The following is a 21,080-nucleotide window of genomic DNA, read 5'->3' as shown; positions in this document are numbered from 1 at the left end:
AATGTTATCGTACCAAGTGTAAATATTCGCTCTTTCATTTAGGTTCCTAACAATATTCCTTTGTATTTTCTCCTAATTTCTCTCTTTTTAATTTATACTCTATCTTCTGAGATTTACATCATTTGTATACTTGGGTATTTTGATCATCTCTGTTCTTTCATCCACATGCAGATATACACAAGCTACAATCTTTCTCTGAAGTAATCTATAATACCATTACCTTTTTTAAAGAGACTTGCCTTAATTCCCAGTGCCTTGGCCTAAGCTTAAAAGATTAAAAAAAAAAAAATCACCAAAACCAAAAGCACCCCACCTCTGGCATACATGCCATGCTCCCTGAACTTCTAAAGTACATCTGGTATACAGATGGAATAAACAATAAACAAATAATGTTTAACATTTGGAAGTGTTGCTGCGTGCTCCACCTGTCTCCTCTCAGGTACTCTGAAAATGCAGCATACCTTCTACAAAAAGAGCCAAAGCCAATTCTCACATAGAATCATAGAATCACCAAGATTGGAAAAGACCTTCAAGATCACCTAGTTCCCCTACAACCAATACTTCCCCAGTAAATCCTGTTCAATTTTCTAGACTCATCTGTATCTTTAAGTCTTTATGTAACACCCAACCTCTTCACCTGGAAGAACATAAACTGGAAAAGAAAATTGCTGCCAATCTATTAAAATCTTAACACTTGGCCTCATATTTGGGATCCACAGAAAAGCAACCATACCTGCAAGTGAGAAGAATCCTATTCCCTACCAAAACCAAAACCACCTATAGGATTGATGAAGAAAGCCACCTAGGATCCACCAAGAGCTATGGAGAACAAAGTGTTAACCCTCCAGTGTTCATGAAGAACTACAATGAAAATCTCTGAGAGCGTGAGAACATTCTGCAGGAAGTATCACTGCATGCTTGCCCTGTTCTTCCCTTCTTCCCAGGGGATCCACTCTGGCCATGGCAGGAAACTGGCTGCTGCACCAACTGAAACTTCTATAAAGCTTAGCATGCCATTCTCATGCTCATCATGGATTTCTGAAAACAAAACAAAACAAAAAAACCCCAAGAAGCTACTTTCCTAGTAATTCTAATGAAAACATTTTAAAATCAAGCCATCTTCAAAAATTTGAGCTTTCAATCCTCTGTGGAAAAAGTCATCTGTGTCGAAAGAACCTGACAAGAAAAGCTATCTTTATCCATCAGTCACATAATTAACAACATACATTTTCAAAAAATAAAAATGGCCAAATTCTCTTTGAGGAATAAAAATGGTGGCCTTTGTCTTCCACCATACTGTTTTTTTTGCCTTGGTCTAAGCCAGTTACTTTACTTGATAGGCAAAACTGTGGGATGTGAATGCAAGGAAGGCTTTAGACATTTAGTTCATTGGACTAAGTTGATTTACTGCTTGCTAATCATTATTCACTTAGTGAATAATTCTCTTAGTCATTCTATACTACATTTAGGTAAATTGTTCGGAAATAGTGAATTGCCTCTTATCTTTTATTATAGAAATCTAAAATCATCAAGAAAGTAGAGATTTAGTGTTGAAATGACTAAAAATATACTTAAAAAGTCAATTCAGAATCAAGTTTGACCCCTGGCATCATAGCATAGCATCATATACCGCATTAAAAACCTGTTCTCGAAACTCAACAATAACTAGCCCAGGTTGAGAATTTATGATTGCTGTGATTATTCCTATCTTTAGCTATTGTGTTTATACATACATTATTTTAAATTTGTTTACATTTTAAAGCAACATATGGTACACAGAAAGCCCTTGAGGAGCTAACTTCTAGCTGCCATTCACAAAGACAGTTAAAGCAAGCAAGACAGAAATACATCCAAGATGTTTGCTTATGGGAAACTTATTTGTCAAAATTTCTAAAGGCATTCCACACAAACTGCATTTGTATGAAAACCCAGATTCTTCTGGATATTATTATGAAAACATTGTAGAGCTAAAGGGAGTTTGAAGTTCATACTATATATAGAACACTAATTAGGTAGCTTTGGAAAAATGTCAAAAAATTTGCCAAAAAATGTAACGTAGCTTAAGCTACTTAGCCATCTATGGAAAAATCATGAAACAAAAATCAGAAGCAAGATCAAAAATTAACAGACATGCTTAGTATTAACTAAACCTAGGGTGAAAACATGACTAAGTTTTACAAGTACTCACATACTAAAAATGCTACTAAGGATTCCTTACAGGATGAAAAGCATCAGTAGAAAATACTGAATGAAAGAACTTCTCTATCACACTGCAGTCATTGGCCCAGTATTGTAACACCTTTAGGCAAAACTACTAAGTTGTTTCTTCTGTGCTGATTTGAGGAAAAACCCCATTCTTTTATCCCACAGTCTCTGTACTTAGTTTATAATTATGCAGCAAAAGCACGAGGTAAAAAAAACAACACATTAACCCTACTGGTAAGTAGGTCACAATCATGAGTTATTTAAACATCCATATGTGTATGAAGCTTGAGTTTTTTCACATTGCTTTAGTTACTTTAAGGAACCACAAAATACTGCCATAAGAACACTCAAAGCTATCGTAAGATTTATTCACTAACTAAAAGCATCATCATATAGACAACACTAACTCATTGGATCTTATAAGTGCATAACATATTCTGATTAACTGTACACACTTAAACCATTTGTTTTTCAGAGTATATGAGAAATCCAACTCTCTTGACATCTAGTTCACGCAGAAAATTAGATATAAATACTTGTAAGTTTTCTCTTATTTAATTAAATGCACACGAACACTTCTGTGAAGATGCTTTTAACTAAAAAACAGTAATGTACTCTGAAAAGTCATAGTTAACTGTACATAGGTCACTCCAAAAGTAATGCCTCCTATTTATTTCCATGGAAACTACAACAGATACACAGAGCACAATAACACTATTTGATAGAGCCAATTCTCAGCTACAAAATGCTATTTTTTAAGTCACCATCATTAGCTATGCATTTTCACTAGTGATGAACAAGAATGTGCATGCCATGCTTGTAAAAATATGCACCAGTGGAGGTGACCCACTGTTTCACAGCTGCTATGATGGCACTGTTGCTAGGAAAATGTTGCTCACGGAGTCCCTAACGTCGGCCTGTACAGACGAAGTTAGAAGACGCTAATTCAGGCTATTTGCTGGGTGTGGTAGGACAGTCCAGCCACCACTGGCAATGCGCTCCACAGTCTTCAAACTGGTACAGGTCCTGGTGTTACCGCATTGCAAGAGACAGGTTATCTTCTACACTGGCACGACTCAGGAAGTTTGAGCCTTCAAGCTTAGTTGGCTTAGTCATGATGTAACAGTCAGAGCTGATGGCTTGCCCGTGCTCCAGGTAATCCAGAAGGAACACTCCTTTCCTATCCCGGAAGACATCACTTTATCCTCTGAGGGCTGTGCCTTGAACTTCTCCTTCGATGGGGGATTCACACATCACCACTCCATGGATTGTTGTTTTGAATCTGGCTTGTAGTGGTGACACCACATCTCATTACTGCTAAGAATGTGATACAGGAAACTGTCACCTTCAGCCTTATCTTGGTTCACTAGGTCCTGACAAACTTGCATATAGTGCTCTTACTACTCCTGTGTGAGCATCTGTGGGACCCACCTGACACTAACTCGGTGATATTCCAATGTTACTACTATTGCTTTCAATGCACTGAGTCCAATATTCAGCTCAGTACACAGTTCCCTGGTTGTAACCTGCTAATTCATGTGGATGAACTGATTGAGACATTCTTTATTTTGTGAAGTGACTGCTGGGCATGGCTGTCCATAATCTGGCTTGTCTTTTACGTTACTGTTGCCACTGCTGAAATGCACCACCCACTGCCTCACTGTGCTCACATCCACTGTTTGGTCTCCATCAACATCCAGCAAGCATCAATGAATGTCAGTGGGTACCACTTTTTCCCCGCACGGAAGAATTCAATTCAGCACCTTTGCTTCATCTACACTTCCATGTCAGATGCCATTTTGTCAGACCGCTCCTCTGCTGCCATCTGTCACATGGCAACAAAATGTAATGGAACACTGGTGGGAAGGTTCAACCTCTACTGCCACAGCACCAACATCTCCCCCTGACATTGCGGGCCAACAGAATAAATAGGAGGCATTACTTTCGGAGCCGCCATCACAATTCCCATTATAAAGGCTGATGGGACAAAACTGCAGCAAATTCATTCCAACAAATGAATTATTTGAAAACAAGTAACTTTAAATCACATTTGTGTAATAACAAATTACAATCCTCTCACCTTAAAAAAAGATTGTATACAATTACTGCTTGTAAGAGACATTCATTCAATTCCCTTTTTGATATAATTTCAGACAAATTCTTAACTGTTGCTTCGATACAGACATAATCAGAAGACAGAGATCGCTTTTAAGTTCCCTCTCCCATCACTAATTGTTCTTCTCAAAGCAGGCTTCACAAATTTAGCATTAAAAGGACACAATCAGAGTACAGACAACCTGTCAAGAAATTCTTCATTGCAGTTTATTTTAAAAAGCCAATACACTATTTTTAAACAGGTTTCAAGATGTGCCTGTAAGAGCTGCTCTCATTTATGCGCTCTCATGATGAAGACAACAGCCTCTAACTTTTATTTGCTGTACTGGTCAACAACTGCATTTTCACACTGTCAGGTCTATGACAATAGCATTACACTGTAACATCCAGGTTATACATTTGATAAGATACTTTTGTGAAGATGTGTCAAACTGCAACATCCTTGCCATATTAAACAGCTTTAACAAAACTTACGCAACCCTAATAGGTCAGGAACGCTTATTTACCCAGTGAACCATCTACAGCTACCAACTAACGGCACATGGCCAAAAGGCTACACTTCTCACTGTCGTGTAAGTGTGCTCATTATATGAATATCATCTACATATGAAACTATGACACTTCCAGTGACTGCTTTATATCTAAAAATATCAGTGCTGAATGCTGCAATTACATTTCTCAGCTGGAGACATCTCGCTGCATTATTTTCTTGAATGCATAAGATCCAGGCTCAACAGTGTGCTAATCAGCTGCACTGAACTCTAAATGGGATCTAATTAACTATAAAACTACTCGGATACGATTGGTGAGTTTTTTAGTTTGTTTTTAAATCCAACTGCATCTTAACCACCTTCCCTGCCCTCCAAACAAAACAGTCATGAAAAAGACAAGATGTTCAGAGGAAAAAAACCCAATCCTATTATCACAAAATGACCATAGGTCCTGATATCATTTAATTGCTCTCTAAATAATATTTCCCAGTAATTTCTTACTGATTCTGACTTTAGAGGTTTTTAGCCTTAAAACTGTTCAAAGGCAGGAGTTACCTACAGTGCATACTCCCCGTGCGGCCCTACACACTGGAACCGTGCCTCTCAGAGCTGGTCCAAGATTAACGAGGGAAGCAGCTCCTTGGCTGCAGTTTAGTTTGGGGAAGGAAACAATGCTGAGACTCCTTTAAAGCTCGGCCCCTCTGCACTGGAAATTTCATCGGAGATACTATGCAGTCTCACTTGGTTTGGGCGCTTCTTTGTTTAGCAGAGCAGGATAGGAAAGGCACATGCATAAGAGAGGTTTCTGCTTTCTAGCTACTCGGTCAAATCTGCTCCGCTTCTGCCTTCTAAAATTCTTAATGTTTAATAGAGTTTGTAGGAAAAAGGATGAATACAGCAAGCGTCCTCATGAGTAACCTTGTCACTAACTCTGATCGCTTCTTCTCTCTCTGACTTCTGAAGCGTTCATAACATACAAGTTACCAAGCCGAACATATGCCATATATGTATATATATTTTTTTTTTTACTCACCTACGCAGTTATCACAAAGGCTGCAATGTGAGGCACGAGGTGGGCGGAAAATCTTGCAAGTGAAACAGTATTTTAGTTTCACTGTCTGTCCATTGATGATCACTTCTTTTGTTCTGGGAGGGGGGCGGTATCCTCCTGAACTGGAGCCATTTGCAATATCTAAACACGGAAACACAATACATCAGGTTCAGCACACGAGCTATGCTGTACGCACACAGCCATTCTTGGCAACCTATCAAATTTGTATTCACTTTTCAAATTTGTATTGACTTCATATTAATAGACTTAAACTGGCTTCTATCCTTCTCATTCTCCTAAAGTAAGTACCCTTAGAGAAACATAATTGCAAATAGCATCCACAATCAACTTGAATTAAAAAAAACAATGCCCAAAATGAAGTTTCACATGCTGAGAGCTACCTTGATCCCCAAAATCTTACAATCTCATATCCCGTAGCAGTTTGTGGAGAATACGTTACAAACAACGACAGCTAGTTGCACAGTATGGTGAAAATATAAACAAACGTTTCCAACAGAGTTTATTCATTTCAACCTTAAAAAAGAAGTTTGATCTAAGGAAGATGTTCATCTCTGAACATGAGAGCAGACTGACCACCAACTTATTTAAAGAAAAAGAGGAGAAAGCATTTCAGGTGACAATTTCAAAAGCCTCTATCTGGACAAGCTGTCTTCAGAAATCCTAAATTTTTTTTTTGAACTCTGTAATAATAAGAATTTTGTAGAACTTCTACAGCACTTGTCAAGAGAAACTAAGAAAAGCTACCTTTTAAACTACCTTTTAAAAAGGAAATGACTTAAAATTAAAAAAGCTAACATTTTAGTCTTGAAAGCGGAAAGAACAGAGGGTGTAGGCTCAATCAAGCACATAACCTACATGTTTACTTCAGCAGCACTGTCATTAGAGCCTGGCGTGCTGAACAACTAAAATCAGCTATTCTGAGGCCTCTTAAAGGCTGTGATATAATGGAGTATATTCACAGATCTTGCTTTTTTGAAGTTTAAAATCTAACAGTCACTGTTACTTTTACAAATATTGAAGTCTGTTCTTAGCACAGAAATGGTTTCCAACAATTGCATTTCGTAAAAGTGGTGGGGTTTGCACTTCTTGTTTGTTTGACCTAAGGATATCAGCAACCATTTTTTCAGCAACTAAAGGACTGATTAGACTACGCCACTGAAGTTCAATTTTGTCCTTCAAATGCTCCCAAACTGAGCTATACTCTAAAAGGTGAACATGTACAAGCAGTACATTTTTCTCCGTTTATCTGTTCTTCTGAAATCACAATCAAATCAGACACAGAAGTGACAAAAACAGGTTTTTTATTACTTTCAAAGACGCAGAACAGGAAAATCAATAGGGAAACGAAATCATTTTTTTTCCCACACCTGAATGCAACTATGCAATTTTGAAGTCAGGGTCATCTTCACAACTATGTTTTAAGTTGTCCCCATCACTTTCATGCTGGGCAAGCATGGCTGGACCACTACAAGAACGACGACTTTGTCTGAGGTCAAGTTATTACAAATATCACCCCAAGTGCCATTTCTGTGAAGCCTGTAGATGCATCTGCACAGCCTACAAACTACACATTTTCAGTCCGAGGGGAGACTGGAAGAAGAACGCTTTCTACTTAGGAAGGCAAATTAGTGTCATTGTAGACTTGATAGTCAAGGTGCAATAACAGAATTAGCAAATCTAGTTTAAGAAGCTAGTTTAGGAAGTTCCCATCTGCAACTTGCTCACTCACTCACCCCATAAGCAGTGCATCAGTAGAAGTATCTAAGGAATGCCACTGTAAACTTGAGCACTGAAACAACTGGGCCTCAGAAAAGCCTCCTGAGAAAGTGGAAGGATGGGAGCAATAGATGCAAATGAGGGAATCAAAATATGAGGCTCCTAAGCATCCCATATGGGAAAGAAGTGGTGGGTACTAAAGGAACAGCTGCTTAGAAGCAGCTTGTTAAACCCTGCCAGATGCTCGGTTGTGTTGGATCGCAACCAGCTCCTGCACTGTTCCTGGAATGCTGAGCCAGGTCCTATGACCCGCACATGGAAGTAGAAGTTACTGTGTGGCTCCCATAGCAATCAATAATATTGATTTTGACCTCAAGGCCGGTACTACTTACCACAGTATTTATGACTAAACAAGTACTGCACTGTAAGTTTCTAGAGTATTTATTTACATGCCAAAGCATAACTACACAATAAAAGTTGTTGAAGATATAATACAAACATTATCTTAAGTTTCATAGCTATTTTATGTTTATATTGCTTAAAAAAAACCTTACTACTTAAATGATGGATTTAAAAGCACTCTAGCAGGTAAAAGAATTTATGAGGTCAAAAGGAATGGTTTAATTTCTCCAGGTTATACAGAGAATCTATTTTTGTGTGCTTTCTTTTTCAGAACTAAGTTGAAAATATGCTTTTTTGAGGGCGTAGCACAACTGCGCTTACACTGTTCGACACCTCACAGAGATATGGATGATTCCAAATCTAAACAGGAAAGAGTTTCATAGAATTCTGGGGTCAATTCTCATATTTACAGTGCTTTTTTTCCTCTGTATAATGTCACTATAGCTCTCGGAAATAGTGAAATAACATTGTAGTAGCCCCCATCCACATAAGGCAATACAGTATTATTAGGGAAGAAAATTTAGGGGAGGAAATGGTAGGAAGTTGTGGTTATGAAAACTGTCTATTGCTGATTTTAGTTGCTATCACTGAAAAAGACAAACATGCTTCAACAGATTGTACGTTCAGTGACATAATCACCAGCAGGCTTGTAATACTCCTAGTCTTTATATAAGTTCATAGACCCTACAAAACACAGCATTATGTCCATTTTAGACCATAAGAGTAAAGAAAGACTATTAAGTTATAAACACAGATGTACGTCATTAGCCCTAATTAGCTTTTCATTCAAACATATTTATGACCACAAATTCATTAAACCAATGATTTACATTTGATATTTATAGTTGAGTTACGTAATTGTAGCTTTCAACACTGCTTAGAAATGCCAGTGCACTGAATTTAATAACACTAATATTTAAAAACTTCTCCTCCTAGAAAATCCTAGGTACCAAATATGTACAACCATTAACAGAAAATGACTTTCAAATTACAATCAAGACTTCAGAAGAACGTTGTTTTTTTTTTCCTTAATGAAACACTTACTCATAAAAATGCGCAGCAATTGAAAAAACGTTATTTCCTAAGTTCAAGAAATGCCCTGCTTTGGCTTTTTAATTTTAACATGCTTTGGCAGAATCTCAAAGGAAACTTTCCTTGCCTCTGGTGCAAAAGGGAGACTACCGGCCATCCTGTTCCATTTACAACAGTGCTTTTTCTAAGAGGATTTCCTCCCAAACCTGTGCAGTGAAGTTCAAGTTCACAGGGACAGCCAATCCCAGCTCTCTAACTGAAGAAAATTAATCTCAAAATCCAAGGGCAAAAGCTGATGCAAACTAAATAAAATGAAAACTGTCTTACTGATTTGCAGCAGAGTCAGAATTCTCCCCACAATTCTAAATTGAATAATAAAACCTGAAAGTTTCGGTCATTCTGTTTATTATTATTATTTTTTTCTGGAAAGTACTTAGCAAGAGAGTAAAGTCAAAACTGCTTGGATTTAATCAAACTTATTTATCTTGAATGTGCCAAACATGCTTTGTACCTGCCTTGTCCTGCTCTCACTAACTTTCGAACTGAGTTAGCTTCTATTGGACTGCTTGTACTTGTGTTCTAATGCAGGCCAATCTTCTAATAAACACAGTTCCTTTAAGGCATAATAAGATTAACCTTCATAGAACTACCCTCCCCAAATAAACCTCTGTTTGACCATTGCTTTTTGACATTTTTCTTTTCCAATCCATTACTGATATGGTAAGGCAAACTTTTTTTTTTTTTTTAATAAAATAAGCGTAGAATTCTCCCACTAATGGAGTTGTCATCCATCCTTTCTGGTACTTTGCTGTGACATATTTTACAACAACTTCTCTATCGCAGCATTAAGTGTTCATGCACTAGATGGGCTCCAGCATTTTTATTTTAGAAAAAGCTAAACAAAAGCCACAAGGATACAATCCATATCCTTGTAGGACCAAGGTACCTGACCTGCTTCAAGAAAACTCGCTTCACATATTTAATGGAGAAATAGCACAGTCTCATAACTTTCCAATATGATAACATATTCCACTCTGCTCAAATTATTCCCTTCATTATTAATTGGAGGTGATGTTTAGATGAGACAAAGCCTGGAATTTTGTATACATATCATCAGGATCCTTCCACTCGATCAAGTATTTGCTTTTTTGGTCTATTTTCCTATGATACCAGGAACAAACTCCATCTAGAAGGTCTCTCCATGTCATCAGTACACAAACTTATCAAGACCATATCATGCAAGGTTTGCCACTGTGATGCAATTTCCATCTTCAAACAATATGATTAGCAAAATTAATAACTAGAAGTATATCTAATGATTCCTGCTGAGAGAAACAGATAATGCAATGAAAAATCTTCGTGTATGACCTATAACATCTGAAGAACAATAACAAAAACTCCATAAGAATATAAGCTTCCCCTTAGAAAAGCCCTCTTGGTGTTTAACCACTTAAATTTAAGTTATGTGCTTAACAATAGGGGGATACAAGAAAAAAAGGTCTTTTTTTTTTTTTTTTTTTTTTTTTTTTTTTTTTTAAGTGATAAGAACTTAAGTAACATTTCTGTTTCCAGACAGTAATTTCATGGGACAAACAATACTGGGAACCAGGCTTGGACAACCAGTAGCAGTTGCTAACTGCATTCCACACATAACTCTTTATCTGATAGCTGACAAGAAATACTGACCAAGTATTGCTCATACTTCAGATAAAAGAGTTATTGCCTTGACTTTGGAAAATGTTGCACATTATTTTCTTAAGAGTAGAACTGCATCACCATCCTTAAGTTGAGGATTTTGGGTGAAATGTATCCTCACTTCCAGAAACTGATGTAATCTTCAGTGATTTCACTGAAGGAAAGAAGTATACAGCGGAAGAGCTTTCTGAAAGACTTAGCTGGCACACAACAACACAGTTTTACTAGATTTTAAGAATATTGTTTAAAGCATGCAATAGCACGTATGACTATCAAGCTGGTATCCCACCTTTGGAAAGGAAAGCATACCCAAGATGCCTATGTGAACAGTATTTCTTAAAACCATTAAGCAATTCCATGAAACACCTATGTAGTGATGGCGAGAGATTTAATGTCATAGACTCTAAAGAAATCATAGAATCATAGAATGGCTTGGGTTGAAAAGGACCTCAAAGATCATCGAGTCTCAACCCCCCTGCCAAGTGCAGGGTCGCCAACCACTAGACCAGGCCGCCCAGAGCCACATCCAGTCTGGCCTTGAATGCCTCCAGGGACGGGGCATCCACAACCTCCCTGGGCAACCTGTTCCAGTGCGTCACCACCCTCTGCGTGAAAAACTTCCTCCTAATATCTAACCTAAATCTCCCCTGTCTCAGCTTAAAACCATTCCCCCTTGTCCTATCGCTATCCACCCTCACAAACAATCGATCCCCCTCCTGTTTATACGCTCAGATCAGACTGTACATTTCAAAACAAACAAAAGACAAAAGCAGAGCTGTGAAAAAGTCTGTAATGTAGTCTTAAGCATCAACAAATACTAAACAGCCAAGACAAACAACTCTCAGATATTATGCTGATATAGCCAACATACTGAGCCTGGGGTTTCTGAAGGGGCAAGAAACAAAGTGAGCAGAAACTGTGAATTACTTGTACGGAATAAACTGTGAGAATACACATAAGTTAAAGACGGTTACTCTGAAGAAAAATCCAAAACATTTACATGTTATAGAAGGGCCATTTTAAGGCTGGAAGGCCCTGTTTGTTTTTTTTTGTTTTTTTTTTTTTTTTTTTTTTATTATTATTATTTACCTCACCCATTCAACACAAATAAAGATAATTATTACAGAAGAATTTTTAAATCTCACATGTATCAAATGCATAAATGATTGCGCATCTGTAAAACTCATTCTGCTGAGTTTGGTTATTCTTTTCCACCTTCATATTTAGAAGTATATTGTCCTATAAACATTTTCCAGTTTTTGAAGACTGCTCCACACTAAATGAGCTACAAGAGACAAAAATTGTAACTGCAAAGAGGTTTCAAAATTCCAAGTGATAAAGACTAGTGAAATTCAGTGTTGACAACGCAATGTCATCGATACAGGACTAAATAAGCCTGGTTATTTTACTATAAATAGCCTGCAAAACATTTTTTGAAAGATTCCATGACTACCTTGGAACTACGGAGGCCACTACAATGGAAAAGCAGCTCAATACTCAAACGTGGTTAAAAGCAAGAAAAGGAAACATGACGTGTTGGTGCTACTCTAATGCACAATGCTTTTTTATAGTGAAAACTTACAGAATCCATCTGTCTACCTCTTAATAGGAAATAGAAGAAATTGAACAAAAACAGAGTAAAGTTGGAAAAGATGATCAAACATATGGACAGGTTCCATTCCAAAGAAGGTTACACAAATCAGGCATTATCAGGCTTGAGGAGAGATGACTGGTAGAAAATGTAAAATTAAAAGAAAGAAAAGGTATAGGAACAACTGTTCCATGTCAGGAAAAGAACTGAGTTAAATTAAATAATTAGGCAGCACTTAAAAGGAAGGAGCAGTTCTTTTTGTCTAACTTGCAAACTCAAAACATACAGCATTGTTCAAATTTTCATCAGCTTCAGTAAAAATAAGACATTAAAAAACCTTATAAAAATATATGTATAATCTTTAACCTTAGAAGCCATTAAGCTGTAGGTTAGAGGAAGCAACAAGGGTACAGCAGGACTCTTGTATTCTTTCTGTACACATCCACTGCTTGTCACTACCATGGATTAGACATCAGGCTAGATGGACTACTGATCTGACCATGTAAAGTTGCTCCTGGTTACCCTTAGAAACAACAGCCCATCTCAATGTTGGATGTTGTGTCCAAGTATGTTAGAGTGCTTCTTAAAATTATGCTAACAGTTTTTAAACTTTAAAAGTACTGTTGTTACTGTAGGCAGCTAATACACTTTACTGTAGTTTTGCATCCATATTAAGTTCACACAGAAGCCTTTTTCATTGAATAACAGAAATCAACATTTTTATAGTGAATTTCTGAAACAAAGCTGTCAGCAACACAGGAAACAAGATGGGTAGGTGCCAGCCGTCTAGACCAGAAGAATCACAGAATCTTTAGAGTTAGCAGGGACCTTTAAAGGTCATCTAGCCCAGCTCCCCTGCAATGAACAGGGACACCACAGCTAGATCAGGTTCCCCGAGGTCTTATCCAGCCTCGCCTTGAAAGTCTCCAGGGACGGGGCATCCACCACATCTCTGGGCAACCTGTTCCACTGTAAAAGACTTTGCCCTTACATCTAAGCCAAATACCCCCTCTATAAGCTTGAAACCATTTCCCCTTGTTCTGTCACCACAGACCCTGAAGTGCTAAAATGTCTGTCCTCTTCTTTCCTGTAGCTCCCCTTTAGATACTGAAAGGCTGCTCTCAGGTCACCTCGCAGCCTTCTCTTCTTCAGCCTGAACAGCACCAGATCTTTCATCCTGACAAATGCTAAGAATGCTCTTTCCCTCACTGCCCTCCTGAATAAAAGTAAGTAATAAATTAAACCTTAATAATCATCTGGGAAACAATTCCAGTCCTACGCCTGGGGGAACTACATAAGCAGAAACCAGTAAAAATACGTGAATAAAGCCCAAAGGAAACAAAAGCTATTCATAGCTAGAAGCACTATAGTAAGGATACAAATTTAAATCAAATCCTGAAGCAATGGAGAACTCCAGGATTCTGAGTTTGATGAATGCCTGGAGCAGAAGCCACTGGCTGTTTTATTTGTCTGTGGGACAGAAAACCCAAGGTCTTGTTTACACAGTATCTGAAAAGAAAATCCTGGACGTGATCACCACTTTCCCACATCTGGAGCAGAGGGACACCAACAAGCAAAAGAACTTCTTGGAACAACCTGTTGTGACTTGTTTCTGTGTCAAGGCCACCATAACAAGAAGTGCACTGTTAGAGTGCTGCCTTCTGCCTTATCTGTCTAGGTTTTTATTATTCATGGAACATTTATCTTCTCCTTCTGGATTCTTTTTGCATCTTTATAAGCTCTCTGAAGCTTATAAGAGCAGGATTATGAAAATAATGCATCTAAGCCATTTTTTTTGGTGCCAACTAGCAAGCATTCAAAATACTTCATCCTTTAAATGGGGACAAGAAAACATCCAGATAATATTCATAGCCTGTTTGTATTTCTGCCATTCTGTAAGAATAGAGAATTATACTGCACATCATAACATCTCTAAAGTGACTATTACACCAAAGCCAATTCAAAAATCATAGATATAAATAAGAATTGCATATATGGATACTGGATATAAACCCTGAAGTATTCATTTTCTGTGATTAAATTGGGGAAATCCTTTAACAAAAGCATATTTAAAACAGTCTACAGAGTGCTTATGCATTTTACAAAGTAGATGTATATAGTCCTGAAAAATACCTGTCACAGCAAGATAGCTAAATCCTAATAGCTACACTTGGCTTGCAATCTCTTTTTGCAGACCACCATCATTATCTTTATGTGCAATTACTGAAAAGGTGCCTTCCCATTAAAAAGCTGAGCTGCTTTACATAAAAAGAATAGACTATACAAGTTTTTGTTCTCCAATTTTTTTCCCCTCAACTGCACCGCCATTAGTATTTCTGACAGATAATCAGCTAGTAAATTCCAGCAGCACCTTCATTAATGGATTTTAATTTCATTTTCCTTAAGGGTCTCAAGAAATTCAAAGAATGACAAATGAAAAAGCTCCTACAGAGATGGCAGGTAACACAGGACAGCACCTAAATAGTACTATTCTTTCCAGCTTTTCTTACCCTCCTCTGTTACTTTCTAATACAGGTGTGAAAGTCTCCCATTCTTCGGGAATATTTTATTACTTTTGAAACAGCTTAAGAAATTACAGGTATCATTTTTCTATAGTTAAACAGTCAACCATCAGTGTGGGTGGTCCAATTTCAAAGGATCAGACCTGACTTGCTCTTCTAAACTAAGGACTGCTTGCTTTTACACAGCACACTTTTTTTTCAGTAGGGGAAGCAACTATAAGGTTATTCTTACTTTAACCAGAATTAAGATGGTTTCCCTCATCTAATATATTTTTCACCACATATAGTTCCTTACAAGGATCTCACATTATAGTAGGTCTAAATTACTCTCAGTACTTTTTGTCGAAGAAAAAAAAAAACACTGAAGACCAGCAGTAACAAGTGCCATGAGGTGATTGCAGATTGCATCTAACCAACCATGAGGTCCTATCTTTAGCCAAGAAATAAATTTAAAGAAATGTTCTCCACAAATACCTACATTTTAAAGAGCCTTCAGATACTCTACCCACAACACTTTATCATTCACTTAATCAAGGGATTATGGAAAGAAAATTAATAAAATTGCAATTTCTCTCTGAAGCTTTATTCCCTTCATTAGTTTGGGAAATGAATAGCATTTCAACACAATGAAAATACAAGGTTGTGCCTCCCTTTAACAACATTTACTACCTCAGAGTCAATACAGTAATAATTTTCCATTTTGCTGTATACACACAGACTCTTGCAAATTATTCTAGATTTGTTAATATAACAAATGAAAGAAAGATAGTTGATCAATGGGCTCAGACAACTATCTTCCCTTCTCCTAGTTCTAAAACATGCTTTTGCAAGTGCAGGCTTCTACTCAACGTCCTCCCACAGTGCTGCAGAAGAACACTGCTGCACAGTACTACCTTCTGAGAATCTTTTCTGATGAGACGCTGCAGCGACTCACCCACTGTTGCCTTTCTGAAAAGGTAAAAGGGCAACTTAAATGCATACAACCAACACACGCGTGTAAGCACGCACGCACATGTGTTATGCAGAAGAAACAGATGAAGACTAAATTCGTTTCTAAATCAACACCTAAAAATCACTAAGATTTCATTTTTAAATTACCTTTAAATGACAAATTTAATAAAGGTGGAATTTAACTGTAATACACAACTTTTATTTTTTTTAATTTTGAAATTATCATTCATCATTTTTTTTAAATTAGAAAGCAGCGCTGTTTCCTTTATGATAGATATATCAGGTATGATGAACATTTACTCTGATCCTTTGGAAACAGCTTAAATCCTATTGCTCATCATCAGGAAAGCAGAGATCAGGATGACGACTGGCAAACAAAGGCTACTCGCACTTCATCGCAATGAGAAAAAAATAGGACTTCTGGAATTGCCAGAGTGAAACAATCAGGAGAAGTTGTTGTGGCAGACTTAGAGAGGTTTAACAGGAATCTACGTTCTTCAGGGGAACATGTTCCTTCTTAAGGAAAGTTATTCAATTAGAAAGATATTCTTGTAATTTCAGGTATCTAATAAAAATATTTACCCGCCAATCATCATTTTTTTACTGAATACTGAAGAACGCCCTCTGCTCTCCAAATACTGCATGACTAAAATAAACATTTTAAACCACACAACACTATAGAATGGTCGCAGAAATTATAGAAGTTACACAGGAAATGCAATTTTAAAATGCCATTGTTGTTTTTCAAATGCTGCATCCAAAAAATTGCTATAGTTCCATTATATAAAGAGAAAACAACCTATCTGTCCGAATTCCATCTTCTTTCCAAAGATTCCTACACATAATAACTTTATTGAAAAAAATCTGGTGGTGGAAAGCAGAATAGAGAAGGAAATAATCATTTTTCCCCACGTGTTCACAAATTGCTCTGAGATGTTTTTTTCACCGCTCCCAACTGTTTCCTTCCCATCTCTAAATGTAATGCCATTATCTATTGTAGCAACTTACACATACTTCTGTGCAGCACGTTACGTAGCCAGTATTTGATTCTGAAAAATGTTTGCAGTGATAGCACTGCCAAAAGCTGAAAAAATAAGCTATCAAATCAGTCGTCTTAAGAAATTTGTTAACTTTCCCCAACATAAATCGGAACTTTATCATCCATTTTCCACGTATCTGGGTTCTGTGAATATTAGGAATTCTTCTATTACATAGAAGAGGACTGGAATCATCGCATTTGAACACAACTCTAGTTTCTTAGTACAAACACATTCCACCACAGTGACAATACAGTTTCACAATGTTCCTCCATTTCTGATTTTACTTCTTTATGCACATAAAGACCAGGTTGAGCAGGTTTTTTTTTAAATAATGCTAAGTGCCATATCCCAATTCATCCATTGGGATTGAGCTATCTGGGTCATCTAGAATCTAACAGTGTACTTCTGTGCACCTTATGCACAGTATGGTCCTTGCCCAAAGCTAAGTCATGACTGACCAAATGTAACCTTCTTCCCTCATGGCCATGTCAGATGGCTCCAGACTCTGCACAATCAGTCCAAGTGAAGAAAAAAAAGCAATACAGGTTTTCTTATAGAAATGTGACTACCAATAGAATGCTCTGTTGGCTCTCAAAGCTATTTCAGATCCATAAAAATTGGTGAACTACACACACCAGACTTCACAAATGCATGTTAAAAAAAATTCCTCCTTGAAGTTCAATAAACAGAGCTGCTACATGATTACACAGCTCCAAAAGTCTCAAATCTACGCAAAGGATACATGGAACAAGTAAAAATAGCTGCTGCACGTAGTATGTTGCAAATGCATTAACTTCGCTTCACTGAAGCATACTAAATGCTGTTTATGCAGACACCTTTATATTCTATGACTTAGCATACTGGAACAGTTGTGCTCGGAACACTTCAAACCTGGTGAAATAAAATGATCATGCTGTAGTGACAACCAATAAACTCATCACTATATTTTGAAATCCTCCTTCTTAAAATAATCCACAACAAAGACAACGTGTGCCTTTCCAGAAAATATCATCATTCTTCTTCCACCAACAGCAGTTTTCTGAAACTGAGCCTTCAGGATATATTTTTTTTAAACAATGAAACCATGAGATTCAAACGACCACTAAAATATGGAAGCTATTAAAAATGAATTTGTTACCCTTCCTCTGAGTTCAAGATTCAAAAAGGTCTCAATTAATGATTTCAAGTCATCAGGTTTTTTGTTTTACCTTAAGAATACTCCTTTGTCTAACAGATCTCTTAAGTAAAAGACAGAGCTTCAAGATATCTACATTATGTCTACATTTAAGTTTAAGCAAACAAATGCAATGTTGATGTGACATTTTGCAGCTTTGACAAAAATTGTCTTATCATTTCCACTTACCAGCATGGTTCAGTGACATATTCATACCAACCACATCTGCTTTCTGAGGAAATTAAACTAGAACTTCTGCTCCATATGTACACCAAATCAACCCTACTCCATAACACAGTATATCCAAACCAATGACTTTGTCCTTCACTCAGTTTCACCAATGCGTTGTGGAGAACCAGACAAAAACTTGTCTGAAGTAAGCCTCTCAAATTCATGTATTATAGATGTTGGAGTGTCGGCAACAAAATCTTTAGCTTTTGCTTTTACAGCATTAAATTATTTGGCACACAAACCTCAGATGGCACTAAACACTGTACTGTACAAACATCAAGGACCATATAGGTACGTCTTGTGCTTGCATACTCCTGTTACATATCTTTTCAATTGTATGAGTGAGGGTCTCTCTGAAACAACTTCAGAACAAACGATTTCCAATGGCTATCATTTAGAAGTAGATATAGTAGCTGTTACTAAGCTTTAGTTGCTTAGTACAAAAATAAGCAAATACTGTTTATGAAGTAGCTCTGCAGATTTATCCTGTGTTTTCTTACCTAGATAGCATGTACTAGCTATTAAGTTAAATGGCAGCTGTAGAAATTTCAATTAGAATTTAGTTGACAATTCTCCTGATAAATGATTAAAGCCTAGCTCACTCTCCTTTAATTGTGCCAGCTTTAAACAGATAAAAAAATACATACTATTAGTTACTGAAGTACAGCTTTCCCCAGACTGTATCAAATTGCTACACTGTATATTAATATAACTTATCTGATCCTTTCACAATATAATTAATAATCTAATTAAATTCTTTTAAACTCTGAGGGTACATTACATTAAAAGATGTACAACTTAATAACCTTTGCAACATTAACTTTCTTGTCAAAAACACTTTAAATATTCTCTTGCACACTACAGCGAGAGTTCTACAATACCTGCTGAAAGGTATTGACAGTAATAACTATCACTCTTCAGGGCCAGCATTTTGTTTACTGTCTTTTTGAAGAGTTGATCAACCGCCTTTCCACAGGAATCACTGCAGTGTCATTGGACACGGCAACTCCAGAACAATTACTGTGGAAAGATAGGAGTAACTTCTCCCAGGAACAGAGCAGCACATCGCCTTCACATAGCACATAAACCCTTGGGAAGAAAGCGAGGAGAAAACAGACCTTCAGTGTTACCTATTTGTCTCTCTAGATCTGCTGCTTCATCTGGTGTTGCACGTGGGAGGACACCAGGATCACTGAAACTAGTACGCAGCAGGGTCCCCATCACGAAAAAGAAAAGTATCCCACCAATTGCAGGTATAGCAGGTGTAATCTTCTCTGATAAATATGGACAGCTGGAAAAGGAAAAAAATAAGCAATCAACAAATAATTCAACTTATTCGAAAAAAAATGTTTATCATTATAAATGAGTATCAAGAATTCACTTTCTCATGCAGATAAATTTCTTGGAATATTTACGAAAGCTGAAATTTCTGCTGCATGTGTTCATGACACTTTTGAAATTTCTCAGTCTGTGTAGTATAATAAAGCTCCGAACAGCACAACAGTGATCTCACTAATGTGCAATACATACATTTACATAAGAAAATATTTTTCTTACAGGATATTTTGAGCTCACGTATTTATTCATCTACTGCTCACTTACATGAAGGAAATATGCGGGGGAGAATTAGCCTAAAAACATTCAGCAATGAAAACTAAAGCTGTTAACATGAGGAAATAATTTATGCTAAAAACATTAATCTATAAAATGAAATTGTAATTCAACAAAAAGAAAGTGCTTCAGAACTTACACCTGTGGCGCATTCCTCTAGCCGCTTTACTATATATCAATATTACATAATACAGTGGATGGTGTCCCGAATCCTACTGATTGTCTTAATCCATTTCTTGCAGCTGAATAAACTTATTTACTCATTTACAAAGTAAGGTAATTATAATGATGGTGCACCGCTGGTCTAGGGCACCAGCTCTATAGTTACCAGATTTACAATACAATTGCAGGCTTTAGGATTACAACACAGTCTTAGCAATTTTCCTCTATATTTCATATGTAATAAAACCAGAAAGGACAGAAGCATTGGAATCTAAGCAACACAAAATATAAATACCTCATTATGGTTGTGCAAAAGGTTACGTGAATGCTCAGGTGTTGCACAGTATACTACTGGTTAATCTGAATCATTACAATAAGCACTGTGGGGTCATCTCAGAAAACACAGATTGAAAACTCTCTTCATAGCTCTTCTGTTAGGAAGAGGAGGCAAAACACAGATTGCTTCATGTATTTCTGATGCTTGCATGAGAAGTCAAAACATAAGCCTAAAACCAGTAAGTTCTAGGCCTTAGGGCTTTGTCTACAGTTTCTAGGTATCAATCACGTTTAATTAACAGCCTTCCTTATTTCTGCAGGCTGCCTTAAATGACGATTCAGATGTGCCAGCTTTTACACCACGCGTTATCCTCACTGAGATCTTAATTCTGAAGAAGCGATGACAATGTCAACTCCACTGCTATCACTTCAGCTGATGGGATGGGGAGGGAATGGAAATGCTTCTCCTATCAGCTACAGCATACCAAAGCATTGATCACAATGCACAACCCTGTTCAATGCACTAGGCTATTTCATTTAACACAGTGTGTTTAATGGATGCAGCAAGTCAAAATGCATTAGAAAACACATCATGTCATCCCTGCGATAGGTCATCCTTTCAACCTACGTGAATGTACTATTACAGGCGTTAACAATTTACAAAAAAAATTAAAAAGCCTACCAGGTCTGAAGAGAAAAAAAAAATGGTGGAGCCTGGTTTCACAGACAGAAAAGAGTGATTAAATGCTTGGAAACATACTTCAAAATGCATGCTTTTCAGAAACCCATTTTCA

The 21,080-nt window shown here is 37.1% G+C and overlaps 1 protein-coding gene across 5 annotated transcripts in view; it reads right to left on the bottom strand.

The window, feature by feature from the left end:
* ZDHHC14 (zinc finger DHHC-type containing 14) overlaps positions 1–21,080 on the bottom strand; it is a 109,449-nt gene that overhangs the window by 32,373 nt on the left and 55,996 nt on the right. For 3 of the 5 annotated variants that reach the window (XM_021390689.1, XM_021390685.1, XM_021390687.1), the window contains exons 2-3: positions 19,356–19,528; positions 5,845–6,003 (exon numbers count right to left, since the gene is read on the bottom strand). In XM_021390689.1, coding sequence (XP_021246364.1) covers positions 5,845–6,003; positions 19,356–19,528 — 332 coding nt within the window. The remainder of the gene's footprint in view (positions 1–5,844; positions 6,004–19,355; positions 19,529–21,080) is intronic. The other 2 variants (XM_021390686.1, XM_021390688.1) reach the window with 1 other exon arrangement.

The sequence above is a fragment of the Numida meleagris genome, chromosome 3 (assembly GCF_002078875.1).
Source record: "Numida meleagris isolate 19003 breed g44 Domestic line chromosome 3, NumMel1.0, whole genome shotgun sequence".
Lineage (NCBI taxonomy): Eukaryota > Metazoa > Chordata > Aves > Galliformes > Numididae > Numida > Numida meleagris.
Note: the sequence above shows the minus strand (reverse complement) of the source record. Positions and strands in the feature narration are given on the sequence as shown.